At 48.6% G+C, this 12488-nt stretch overlaps 1 protein-coding gene across 4 annotated transcripts; it reads right to left on the minus strand.

The window, feature by feature from the left end:
- Window positions 1-55: 55 nt before the first annotated feature.
- Atat1 (alpha tubulin acetyltransferase 1) lies at window positions 56-12204 on the minus strand. Of its 4 annotated transcripts, XM_051187396.1 has the most exons (12): window positions 12057-12204; window positions 11564-11624; window positions 11389-11480; window positions 11211-11271; window positions 10969-11082; window positions 10682-10783; window positions 6301-6346; window positions 4087-4158; window positions 3574-3817; window positions 864-943; window positions 735-777; window positions 56-406 (listed from the first exon to the last, which is right to left on the minus strand). In XM_051187396.1, exons 1-12 carry the CDS (start codon window positions 12161-12163, stop codon window positions 232-234), a joined length of 1197 nt encoding a protein of 398 aa, XP_051043353.1. In that variant the 5' UTR covers window positions 12164-12204; the 3' UTR covers window positions 56-231. The 4 variants fall into 4 exon arrangements, with proteins under 4 accessions (XP_051043353.1, XP_051043355.1, XP_051043357.1 ...); XM_051187398.1 differs by lacking the exons at window positions 56-406; window positions 735-777; window positions 864-943 and adding exons at window positions 1931-2960; window positions 6115-6183; XM_051187400.1 differs by lacking the exons at window positions 56-406; window positions 735-777; window positions 864-943 and adding an exon at window positions 1931-2960.
- Window positions 12205-12488: the final 284 nt, after the last annotated feature.

Below are 12488 nucleotides of genomic sequence, written 5' to 3' on the forward strand. Positions count from 1 at the left end.
ATGAGCATGAGGGGTGGGTGGGTTGAAGTAATGATAAGTCACTTTGTTCAATGGCTATAGTGATAAAAAATAAATACTTTATTGCTCTCGTTAAAAATATGATAAAAATGATCTGAAGCTGTAAGGCCTGTTGAATGAATGAATGAATGCATCCATTATGAGGGCACAGCTTTCTATATCCCGTAGTGAGGGAGAAATAATACGGACTTGGAAAGAGTGCGAGGGGAGTGGTCACCAAGGCCTAGTGCTGCGGCGTTCCTGCAGGTTTCGGATGAACCTGGCGTTGAGTATGTCCCCACCTACCGTCCAGGGCTGAGCTGGTGGAGCCTGGACCCTTGGAACAAGTGAGTGCATAGGTTCCTCCCCAGACCCATCCTGTAACAAGACCTGATCCTCACTGGGTGACCTGGTGGGCAGGGAGATGGAGAGTGAGTTTGTTAGAGCTAACACCAATTACCATTAGAGGTTCTTTGAGGTCATAGGGTGCTAAGTTTTAATGGGAGAACACCTGTTGGGTTATAAGGCTGGGACAGTTCACACTGTGTCCAAACTTAAGGGCATGACGGAGGGAAGCACCAGAGCTCAACCCACAAGGAAGAAGGCTTATACGATGTTAGGTAGAAAGAAGTGTGGGAACTGCTACCCAGTTCACACTTAGAAGGAAGTGTGTGAGAGCAATGTTAGGCAGTATGTCAGAGGTGCTGGCAGCTGTTAGGGGGAAGTGTGGACCTCACCTATCCTCTGCTTCCTGCTCCCCCTGCTTCAGTTCTTGGTTGCCTGTGGAAATACCAGGCATCTGGGGAGACTGTAGTGGTGTGTGTGTGACCCACTTGGTTGGAGAATAAAGAAGAGTGACCACTTACCTCTACCCAGGGATGAAGTACTGAGTCCCCCATGGCGGCTGTAGTGGCAGCTTTGGGCTACCAGCCCCGGGGGAGTCCCCCTGTAGAAGAAATGGGAGATGATGGGGAAGAGGTTCAGGATGACAGATGGCATGGAGGGGTCAGAGGAGAGAGGAGGGAGGGATAGCATGGGGACAAGAATGAAGGGCAGCTGTCACCCAAAGCCTTTTTTCCAGCAAAGGTAGGAGAGGGCTTATTTTGTACCTCAAGATCTTCTGACACATCTCTGCTGTGTTGCTTTATTGGGGTGGTGGGGTGATGTGATCCAATTATGTTATAAAAACACTCATGCATACAAAAAAAAAAAGAAAGAAAAAAGAAAAGAAAAAGAAACAAAGAGCTTGTAGGGCCATGTATCCTGATGTTTGAAAAACTGGTTACCTTAAATATAAGAAATATCAGACCAAAATAGCAAGGCCAAATTTAGGAAGAAAACGCTGTCTCTTCAGGAAGATGACAGACTGATGTACTATTATTATTATTATTACTGAGACAGGGTTTCATTCACTATGTAGCCTTGGCTGGACTGTAACTTGCTACACAGACCAAGCTTGCTTCACACTCTTATCAAGATCTGCCTGCTTCTGCCTCCCAGGAGCTGGGATTAAAGGCCATTTGCCACCATGCCTGGTACGCTGTAGGGCACATAGTAGGTAGGAATTGTCTTGAGAGAGCACTGAGGGATTAGTGGGGCAGACATGAGGAAGTTAAAGAGCAAGAGAGGAATCCAGAAACAGTCCTGAGGTTAGTGAATCCCAAGATCCCAGCAAATCTTAACACTTTATCAAGGGCTGGCTAGGGGAAGGAGGTAGAAGTCACTGGGGGGGAGGGGACCTAAGGTTCCCCTGCGGATGGAAAGGTCTACAGAGTTATTGCAACTCTTAGGATACAACCAGCAATACAGAGGGGGAAGGGCAGATCCTGAAAAGGGGGTGGGGGGTTCTGAGCTCTGCAGACCTAAGAACTGAAGACAAGAGCGGAGGTATGGAAACCCAGGAGGACAGGTGAAGCACAAAACACACTGGCACTTTAAGCTGTTTTTCATCAAAAATGTCAATTTAGAAAACAGAAGAATCCACACTTTATTGAGACAGCACTGAGAGGGAGAAGGAAGTTGTATGTGGGGAGAGGGAGGTCCTGCTCCCAAGGACTTGAGGGAACACAGTGGGCACCTGATCTACCATCACACATTCAGAGGGTGGGGAGAGAAAGGGTCTTTCTATGCCCTGGACATGGAAGAAGGGACGGAGGTTCTTGGAGGAAAAGGAGAAAGGGAAGCAGAAGGGTGATCCCCATGTCATCTCAAGACAATCTCACAAGTTTACTTAAAGGGAGGCAGGGAGGTTAGAGGGGATTCCAGGATCTAACGGACCAGGCTTATGTTCAGGGACACAGCTAAGTGGTTCTAGGGCCTTTGCTGGGATCTACTGTCAAGACAAAGACTTGGGTTATCCTAGGAAAGTGATGGTGTCTGTGGGTCCCCTGTAGAGACCCCAAAGCAACATTTGACACATCTACACAACACTTGGAAAGTAAGAGTTTGGTGATGTTGGGAGGACCCTGCTTGGAAGCCAAGGCTTGTCTTGTCAGCCTATACTGTTCTGGGGCAGAGCTTGCTCACAGTCTGGCATCAGCAGACTAATGGACAGGTTTGTGTGGCAGCAGGATGCAGGATTAGAGCTACCAATGGGTACTAGAGGGAATTATCCATTGACAGGACACTCCAAGGTTTCCATGTCAGGGGAGGCCCTTGGACCTGCTCTAATAGTGGTCTGGAGTCTGACCATAAGCAGAGAAGAGTGCCTCTCTAGGGAGTCAGTAGGAGCCCGAGTGTTCTGGGAATGGAACAGGGTGTCTATGGAGTACTATGGGAGTGTGGGGTGTCTTCTGTGGTAAGAAAAGCTACAAATGTTAGGCTATTTAGAACCCTGGCAACCCAGTTGTTCAAGAAAGGGAGAGAAAAAAAAATCTTGATGGAAGAGTGGGTTACAGGTTTTGGGAAGGGGGAGGAAAGGGAGCAGCTGTCAGTATCGACTCTCATCGGAGCGGGGAAGGGAGCTGTGGAGGGGTGTAATGGACAGGAGGAAGGGACAGGGCAGGCAGGGAGAGAGAAAAACAGATGTCAGAGGAGAAGCTGAGAGGAGCCATAAGGACAAGCCCACTCCCTGCCTACCCAGAAGGGCTCTTGGCACACAGACCCTTGACCTTGCAATCCAATGGTTCCCAGTCTATGAGACACATGCCTATCTCCAGTAAATGTTAAAACAAGAATTCTCCAGTTGTGAAAGGCTCAAGGCCCCCACCCAATGGATCCTGTCTTCCTACTTTTTTTGATGACCCTCAGAATACATCTCTGGCTCCATGTAAAATCCCTAAATCCCTGGATTCCTTACTCTTTCCAGACCAGTGCTGCAGAAAATCTGTGTTCCTTTCTTTTCTTTTTTTTTTTTTTTCCAGACAGGGTTTCTCTGTATTGCTTTGGAGCCTGTCCTGGAACTCACTCTGTAGACCAGGCTGGCCTCAAAGTCATAGAAACTTGCCTGCCTCTGCCTCTGCCTCCCTAGAGCTGGTTAAGAGTTGACTGTTTCACATTTCTGGGGGATTCATCTTATCCTTCACCATTCCTAACTTCTAGACATCCCGAGGCTTCCAAACTTTCAGGCCTTATTACCTGGTGCGTCTGCGCTGGGCTGGGCTGCCCCCAGGGTCAGAGGCCAGCAGAAGGCGGGCAGTAGGGTGTGGGGGGCAGAGACGCAGGGAACGAAGCAGCTCCTGCTCTGGTACAAAGGGTCGGAGGGGACCCCGATCGGGTGAGTTCCCCAGGCTGCTGGAGCGTGGAGGTGGGTGAGCTGGAGGTGTGGCACGGCGAGGGGCCCTGTTCAGGGGCCAAGGAGGCTCCACAGCCACCTTCAGGACTTGGGAAAGGAAGAACAAAGAGGGTAAGAAAGGGAAGAAAAGGGGAGAGAAGAGAGTCACAATAATAAAGATTAGGCAGAAAAAGCAGCTTAGCCTTTTATTATTGTCTAATTACCTTCCCTTAACCACTCCTCTCTGGGTCCTTATGCCTAGCCAGTCTCCTTGATCTGGTTCTCCAAGCTTAGCCACCCTCTTCTGAGTCCTCAGGCCCAGCTACGCCCCCCCACAACCAACTCGCCCCCCCAGCCACCCTCCCCAGCCCCCTTACATTCTCTGTCACTGGAGGAGTATGGCTTAATGTCTCCCTCTGCCCTTTTCGGTGGCAGCTTCCGTGCTGGAGCTGATGGTGGTAGAGATACAAGTAAGTTTTAGGAGATGCACTTTCCACCCCTCCTCCCTGCTACTTCCCCACAAACCCAGATTTCTGTTCCCTGATACCACAGCTCCTCCTGGAAATGCCAGTACAGAAGCCATGCTGTGCAAAGCCAGCACACCAAAGGGAGTTCAGGGGAGGAATGCTGGAGCACTTTCTGGGAGAGCCAGAAGGAGTAGGCCAAACACAGAGTTTCAGGAGAAAGATCCAGGGGAGACCAGGGCCTGGGAAATACAGGAAAGGATGGCCAAGGGAAGGTGAGCTCTTACTGTCCATGGGTGTTGTCAGGCCCCCCTGGGGTTCTGGGGCAGTGGAATAGTCCCAGCTGGGCCAGTGAGGACCCTGGGTGCTTCTAGATGAGATGGACAAAGCCCTTGGTTAATTGGGAATTGTTCTGGGGAGAGGAGTGGAGGGGAGGTGCAGAACCTCTCCTTCCTATACAAAAAGATATGAAAAGACTAAGGTTTTATTAGGTTTTAAAGTAATAATAAAAGAATGTGTTGGCACATGCTAAAGGCATGTCCCTGCACTGGAAAGGTAGAGGCAGGCCTGATAGACTTAGCGGGTTTTAGGACAGTCAGAATTACAAAGAACAAGGAGCCAGCCAGGCTCCTTGTGTGATGGTGGTGTACACCTTTAATCCCAGCACTCAGGAGGCAGAGGCCGGCTGATCTCTGTGAGTTCAAGGCCACCCTGATCTATATAGCTAGTTCCAACACAGTCAGAGATGCATAGATCCTGTCTCAACCTCTTCCTCCCCAAAAAGAAGAGAAAAAGATGTGGGCATCTGCAAAGGGCTTCAGCAAGAGGGAATTACTATATGGCAAGGGTGGATCAGGTTCTGCATCACAAGGATGGAGACCCCAGCAGTTCTCCGTGGATCTACATCCATCTGGTGACACCTCACTGCCTGCTGAATGGTAGCCTCAGAAACCACCATGCCTCATGGACATGATGGGCCTCTGGGACCCTGGGCTGACACTAATAGGGAGCAATGAGCTGTTCTTTGGGCTACTGTTACTCCTTTCCTAGGCCAAGGGGCCTTCCCATGAAGAAGGCCACTCTGTGCCATGCAGCCCCACACCACTGATGAAGGCTGTGCCCTCTCCCTGAAGATGTCCTGGGGGAGGGAGCAGGATGCACTTGTGAGTTTGATCCCAAATGGGTCTTTTTATCTATTTATTTTTATTTTAGACAGGGTTTCTCTGTGTAGCCCTGGCTGTCATGTAACTTTGTAGACCAGGCTGGCCTTGAACTCACAGAGACCTGCCTGCCTCTGTCTCCCGAGTACTTGGATTAAAGGCTTGTGTCACCACACCCAGCCAAGTTTAACAAAATTCATACAGATCTGTTTTGGCTTCCTGGATGTTGGTAATTAAAGGCACGTGTCACCATGCCAGGTTAAAATGTTATCAGTTTTGAGCTTTCTCTCCTAAAGCAAATATTTAAACTTTGGACTCATCACATCACTATGACATGAAAAGAAATCAAAGGACTGCTGGGCTCACTTGTCCGTCCCTACCTGGCTGACAGAGCCTATAAAGAGTTTACAAAGTAATTTGATTTTGGCCTATTTTGAGTGAGCTGGCCTAGTAAAGAGGCTATGCTGACATCAGTGGTCAGCAAAGCTCTGAGGGGGCTTGCTTAATGAGAATCCTTGCTGAGAACAGGGGTGGGGTGCACCTTGGTAGCAGAGCAGTGTGGTTAGAGCACATGCTTCAGCGTCAGCAGGGTCTGAGTTCTTCCCAGTTATAAAGTGCACTAACTCCCAAGCAGGGCCAAGGCAAACAGAGGGAACTGACTGCTGGCTATGTGGGGGCTTTAGAGCCTGAATGGCCAGCAGATAGCACTGCACACTTTGGAACCTCTTGAGAAACTAGACCTCACTGTTCTTTAACTCCACCCAGTCCATGCAGGCTTTACCAGCAGGCGTGAGGTCGACCTCAGCTGCACGAGAGTGTCGAGTTGCCCTCAGAGAGGGAGTGGGGGTCCCTGTGAGGAAGGAAGAGGTGGTGGCCCTCAGTGGGGGCCAGTGGGACCAAGCGAGAGCCCACCTCTTTCCTTTCCCACTCCCCAACTACTACGTCAACACAAGCTAAGTAAACTTACGATGCTGATGGGCAAAGAAGCCTTCAAAGATCACGAAGTTGTTCACCTGGAAGATGAAGCAAACAAAGCACATTGTCCACTCAATCTCAACACACAGTGGCTACAGAAACTGTGCCAGAAAGACCAAAGCAGTGGTCTTTGGCATAGCTCAGCTAGTGGGAGTGTTTACCTACCATCCCATGAAGGCCTGGGTTCAGGCCTCAGCACCACATACATTGAGTACAGTGGCACATGCCTGTCATGGTAGCATATGGAAGAGAAGAGGTAGGAGGACTGTGTTCAAGGTTATCCTCAGCTACATAGAGAGCTGGAGGCCAGCCTGGGCTATGTGAGGCCCTGCTCCAAGAAACAAAAATAAGGGGCTGGAGAGATGGTTCAGTGGTTCAGAGCGTTTGCAGTCCTTGAAGAAGACTGATTTCCTAGCACCAGCACGGCAGCTCACAACCATCTCTAACTCCAGGGGATCTGACACCCCTTTCACCTCCTCCATTGGGTACTAGGCACATCGGTACTTCACATATATTCATGCAGGCAAAATATTCATACATGTAAAACAATAACTCTATCCAGGCAGTGGTGTCACCTGGCTTTAATCCCAGCACTTGGGAAGCAGAGGTGAGGTAGGAAGATCTCTGAGTTCGAGGCCAGCCTGGTCACCCTGTCTCAAACCAGCCACCCCCTCAAAAAAAAAGAGAGAGAGAGAGAGAGAAAACAAAAGCCACAGTAGAAAGAGAGAGAGAGAGAGAGAGAGAGAGAGAACAAAAGCCACAGTAGAAAGAACAAAAGGCAGACTGTTTGCCCTCGGGGAAAGACAGAACACTCAAAATCCCTGATCCTAACAAGCTGATTTAAAATTCCCGTGGAATTATAAAACTACAAATAAGGATGAATGTGGTGGCTCATGTCTTTTCTCCCAGCACTTGGAAGCAAGAGGCAGCAGCTGGTCTATAGTCAAGAGAACAAAACCGAAGTCTAACACTTCCTGTTTTCAGAACTTAAGTGTTGAACCACAGAAATCAATGCTGTATGATAGAATTTTAAATAAAAAAAAAAAAAAAAAAAAAAAAAAAAAACCCAAACCCATATGGTGTTTGGAAAAATAGACCTCCACAAGCAGAGTTATCGTCACAGCACCAATGCAGAGTAAATCCAGGGGCTAGGCAGATAACTGCTCTTCTGGGTCCCTTCCATTCCCAACATCCACGTGACAGCTCGGCTCACAACCATCTGTATTGGTTGTGATGGCAGGGGCTCCATCGCCCTACTGCCACCTCTGCAGACACTGCAAGCACATGGTGTACATACACACATGCATATAAATCTTGAACAGAGAGCTCACAGGACATCTGCTAATATTAATATTATACCATCTGCCATCTGCTGGTATTCCTTACAAGCTAGCTGCTCCACTTGTTCATGTAAACAGTGTAATGTTCTGATGTGAAGAATGCCCTTTACATTGCTCTTACTTTTACTTTTTTTTTTTCCCCCTTTGAGATGGTTTTACTCTACAACCCACCTTGGGCCTGGAATTCATTTTGTAGAATAGGCTGACCTTGAACTCACAGATATCTGCCTGCCTCATGTTTAGCAGTGCTGGGATTAAAGGCATGCAGCACCACCTGGCTGAGATTTTGCTTTTCACTATGTAAAAACTGAAGCCTTTATTTACAATGACCTATGTGGCCCTAATGTGCTCACTTCCTTTGGCCTCATCTTTCATCTACTGCATTCCTTTTGTCACACTGATCTGGGCATATTCCTACTGCACAGCCTTTGTACCGGCCCTCACACTCTGTGGGACACTTCCTTCACACTGTTCAATAAATGAACTAACTAGCTTCTTGGTGTGACAGGTTCCTCCAGTCTCACTTGCACCTGTAAAGGCCCTCCCCCACCAACATGGGCTTCATTTTCTCACAACACTTACCCTTAACTGCAGTAAAGAATACTTTTTATTTTATAAGACAGGCTAGGAAGCCCTGCATCTCGATATTTAGAGTAGGCTGGCCTTGAATTTATAGAACCCTGCCTGTCTCTGCCTCCTCAGGGCTGGAATTAAAGGAATGCACCACCTTGCCTGGCCCTGGGATACATTATGTTTGCCTGGTTCCCCATTTAGAAGAGATTCTTTTGTTGATTAAGTGGTTCCAGTGCCCACAACAGTGTCAGACACACAGTCGGTGCCTGTTGATGCATTAGTGATGTGTCTCTAAACTCAGAGTCACCTCCATGATAAACCAAGCTCCCCAAGGGCTGGGATGTCTGTAATTCTGGATCGTCCATAAATGTTGACTAAATGAGAAACACCCTGTGTAAGAACAGGTGGGAATGAACTGCTTATATTTGAGGATGAAAACTAAGTAAACAACCCATGTTCAGGTGTGGCGGAAAACTCTCGAAGCAGAGGCAGGATGATCTCTATGGTTCAAAGCCAGCCTGATTTTACACAGATAGCTCCAGGACAGTGAAAGCTACACAGAGAGGCCATCTCAAAAAACCAACAACAGGAAGGAAAGAAGGAAGAAAGGGAGGGATCGGGGGAGGGAGGAAGAAAGGAAAGGAGGGAGGGAGGGAGGGAGAACCCCTGATAACAGATAACAGAATAGGAAGTGGCTTAGAGATTAAAAGTCCTTACTACTGGACTTAATGCCTTTAGTCCCAGCACTCAGGAGTCAGAGGCAGGTGGATCTCTGTGACCAGCCTGGTCTACAGAGCTAGTTCCAGGACAGCCTCCAAAGCCACCGAGAAACCCTATCTCAAAAAACAAAACAAACAAAAAGAGTCCTTACTACTCTTGCAGAGCAACCAGGTGAGGTTGTCAGCACCTCTGGCCTCAATGGTACCTACTCACTGTATACATTATCTTACGCAGGCACACTCACATACACAAAAATAAAAACAGAGAATTGATGATTTTTAAACAAAGAATAAAAATAAAAGGTAGGCATGGTAATACAGCAGTTAGGAGTTTGGGGCAGGAGAATTGCTGTGAGTTTAAGACCATCCTGGGCTATTCTGGGAGTCTCAGGTCAGCTGAGTTACACAATGAGACCCTGTCTGAAAATAGACAAACAAACATCCCCTGACTGATTGTGGTGGAGGTAGAGGTAGGTGGATTTCTGTGGGTCCAGGCAGGTAGCACTAGATAATGATACTCTTCTCAAAACATGAAAGCTGTGCATGGTGGCACATGCCTTCAATCCCAGCAGTCTGAGCAGAGGCAGGCAGATCTCTGTGAGTTCTGGGACAGCCAGAGCTACATAGTGAGACAAACAAATAAACAAATGAAAAAACAAACAAAAAAGAAGACAGGATGAATATTTCTAGAACATGTGATAGTGTAAGAAGAAAAAGATTTAGTTGTAAAAATAAAAATAAATCACACTGGACACTGTGATGTAATCCTAGCTCTTAGGAAGTTGAGACAGGAGGATCATCAGTTTGAGGTGGGCAGGGCTGTGGTGTGTGTGTGGGCACTATACAGCAAGTTTCTTTCAAAAACCAAACAGCTGTCCATCCATCTGTCATCCCATCACCCATGAGGTAGAAACAGGAGAATCACCATGAGTTCAAGGTCAGTCTTAGCTACATAGTGAGACCCTGTTTCAATTTAAAAAAAAAAAAAAAGTGGTCACATGTATATATAAGCAAAGGTAAAGGGACTCAGATTTAAATACCTCTATGCACTTGGGAGAGGGGACACAGGAGAAGTTGAAGGGGCAGCAGTGCTGAAGTTACAGAGCTTATGTATGAAATTCTCCAAAAAAAAAAAAAATTAGCTGAGGTGATAGTACACCCCTTTAATTCCAGGACTCTAGAGGTAGAAGTACGTGGATATCTGAGTTCCAGGACAGCCAGAGTGACCTAGTAAGACCTTATTTGGGGGGAGGGAATTGGAGGTTAGAGAGATGGCTCAGAGTTTAGAGTACTTGCTGTTCTTGCAGAGGACTAGGGTTCAATCCCCAGCACATGGTGGCTCACAGTCATTTGTAACTCCAGTTCTAAAGGTTCTAACACCCTCTTCTGACTTCTGTGTGTACAGGCATGAACATGGTGCACATATATACATGTGGGCAAAACATTCATACACATAAAATGAAATAAGTCTAAGACAACAACAAAAAAACCCAAGGTAGGACTGGCCACATATCTCAAGGGCACTTGCTGATCCTGAGTAACTGATTCTCACATGTCTTTCATCTCCACACACGAACTGGGAATGCACAGTAAGAAATGTCATGTTTTTAAAAAGGGGAGTAGAGATGTAATTCAGTGGCTGAGCACAAGCACAGCATCAGCATGCCCAAGGCCCTAACTTGGATCCCAGCAACTACAAAAGGATCAGTCTGACGGGATTGCTCAGTGCAGAGCCTCTGACCTGTGGGACTGTGGTCTCCAGGTTGTAGTGTTTGTTCAGGAACTTCAGCAGCTTTGGTGATGGTCGATCAATGGCCAGTTGATGTGGCTCAACTCGCTCTTTCTGCAGGAAAATGGGAGGCTTGGGGGCAGGGGGCAGTGGGGGAGCATGCTAGTAGGAAGCTGGGAGCCTGGTGAAGGAACATGAGAAAAATGGGCCACTGTGGGGCAGGCAGCAGGGACTCTGGCAGCCTCAGGTGAGGAGCCTTTTAGATCTGTTTTGACTAACCCGTAAAGACTGGCTGGTACCTGTAACATATACTGAAAGAGTTCTCTCCCGTGGCCATGCCGTTGCACTGACTCGTGGATGTAAAAGTCCAGAATGCACAGTGGTTCCACCTCATTGTGAGCTTCGCGGTCATCCTGTGACGTCAAGAACAACACATCTTTTTAGGAGTTAGGCATCTTTGTTGCCCACCCACTCCCACCCTCCTCCACATCTCTTCTCTGGCTTGGAAGCTTACAAATGCCCAGTTTGCAGCAACACTCACCAGTACAAAGAGCTTCTTGTATCCGACTTTGAGAAAACCTATAATGGCTCCTTTCCCTGCCCTGTGGGATGGGGGAAATAATGAGCCAGGCAGTAGCAACTGTCTGGGAGAGATAGTAAAAGAAAGAAGGACAGCTAAGGATAATGGTGTGATTCACATGGATGACAATAAAACTCACGGTCGGGCTGAAATATCCTTTAGTATATAAACAACATGGCGGTTACTCTGCATCCTGGAAGCACTCGTGATGGGTGCAGGGAGGTGCTGGGCCTGTAGAGATGAAGGCAAACTGTGTACAGGCCCCTTATCTGCCACCCCAGCTTGCCTTTACTTCTCCTAGAAGTGCCCCATACCTTGGCAGAGGCCTTGCCCAGTTCATCTAGAATAGTCATGATTTGCTGCTGCAGATCCACACTAGAGAGAGATGGGCCGGTCAGATACTCGCTTGGGTCACAACATCCCATGAGTCACTCCTAGCAGCCTGCTTGACTCCCACCCAAGCTCCTCCATGGGGGTCTCTGCCCTTGCTTGGAATTCCTCACCTCCCACTTCATCCCTCCATTTCTCAAACTTTGGTTTCACAGCTTCCATGCTAAGATTTACTGTGGGGCAGTAGGAAGGGCGGGTCAACCATAGCCTCAAGTTGAAGCCACACATGGGCCAAGGGGCGAAAGGTTAGGGATGCAGGCCGGTTAACCCAGCTAGATCCAGGGTCAAAGGCCACCAAAAACCAGGCTGTGAACCGCAGAGAGTAGCCAGCAGTCAGTGAGAAGGGGGCGTGGTGCCTTGACCAGGTTTGGAGAAGAACCGGGACAGAAGGGCCACGGGGCGGGTTTGAAATGTCACCGGGCCGGCGTTGTGGTTCCGGGTCGGCGGGCCGGAGGCCGCAGGTGCTGGTCCAGCACGGTGATCCGCTCCGGGAACAGCGCATCCACATCGAACGGGAACTCCATGGCCCATTGTGCGGGACCGGACACGCCCCACACGACGTCACTTCCGCTACCAGGTCCGTACACCCCCCCCCTGGTCTTTCTCTCCAGGACCCGCCTCCAGCAATCACCCCGCCCCCAGGGCAGGGTCTAGCATCATGGGAGACCCCATTCTTTTCGGTCCCATAGCAACGGGACTCCTTGTAGGTTTGTGCTCCTGTAGTACCATGGCAACCAAGGATTTTTCACAGGGGCCTCACAGCAAACAGCTGAGGGGACCCACAGGACGGGATCGCCTTCATACTTTCCCTGCTGGAGTTGCAGGCAGAGTGAGTCAGACTGAATACAC

Source organism: Phodopus roborovskii, unplaced genomic scaffold, assembly GCF_943737965.1.
Source record: "Phodopus roborovskii unplaced genomic scaffold, PHOROB, whole genome shotgun sequence".
Lineage (NCBI taxonomy): Eukaryota > Metazoa > Chordata > Mammalia > Rodentia > Cricetidae > Phodopus > Phodopus roborovskii.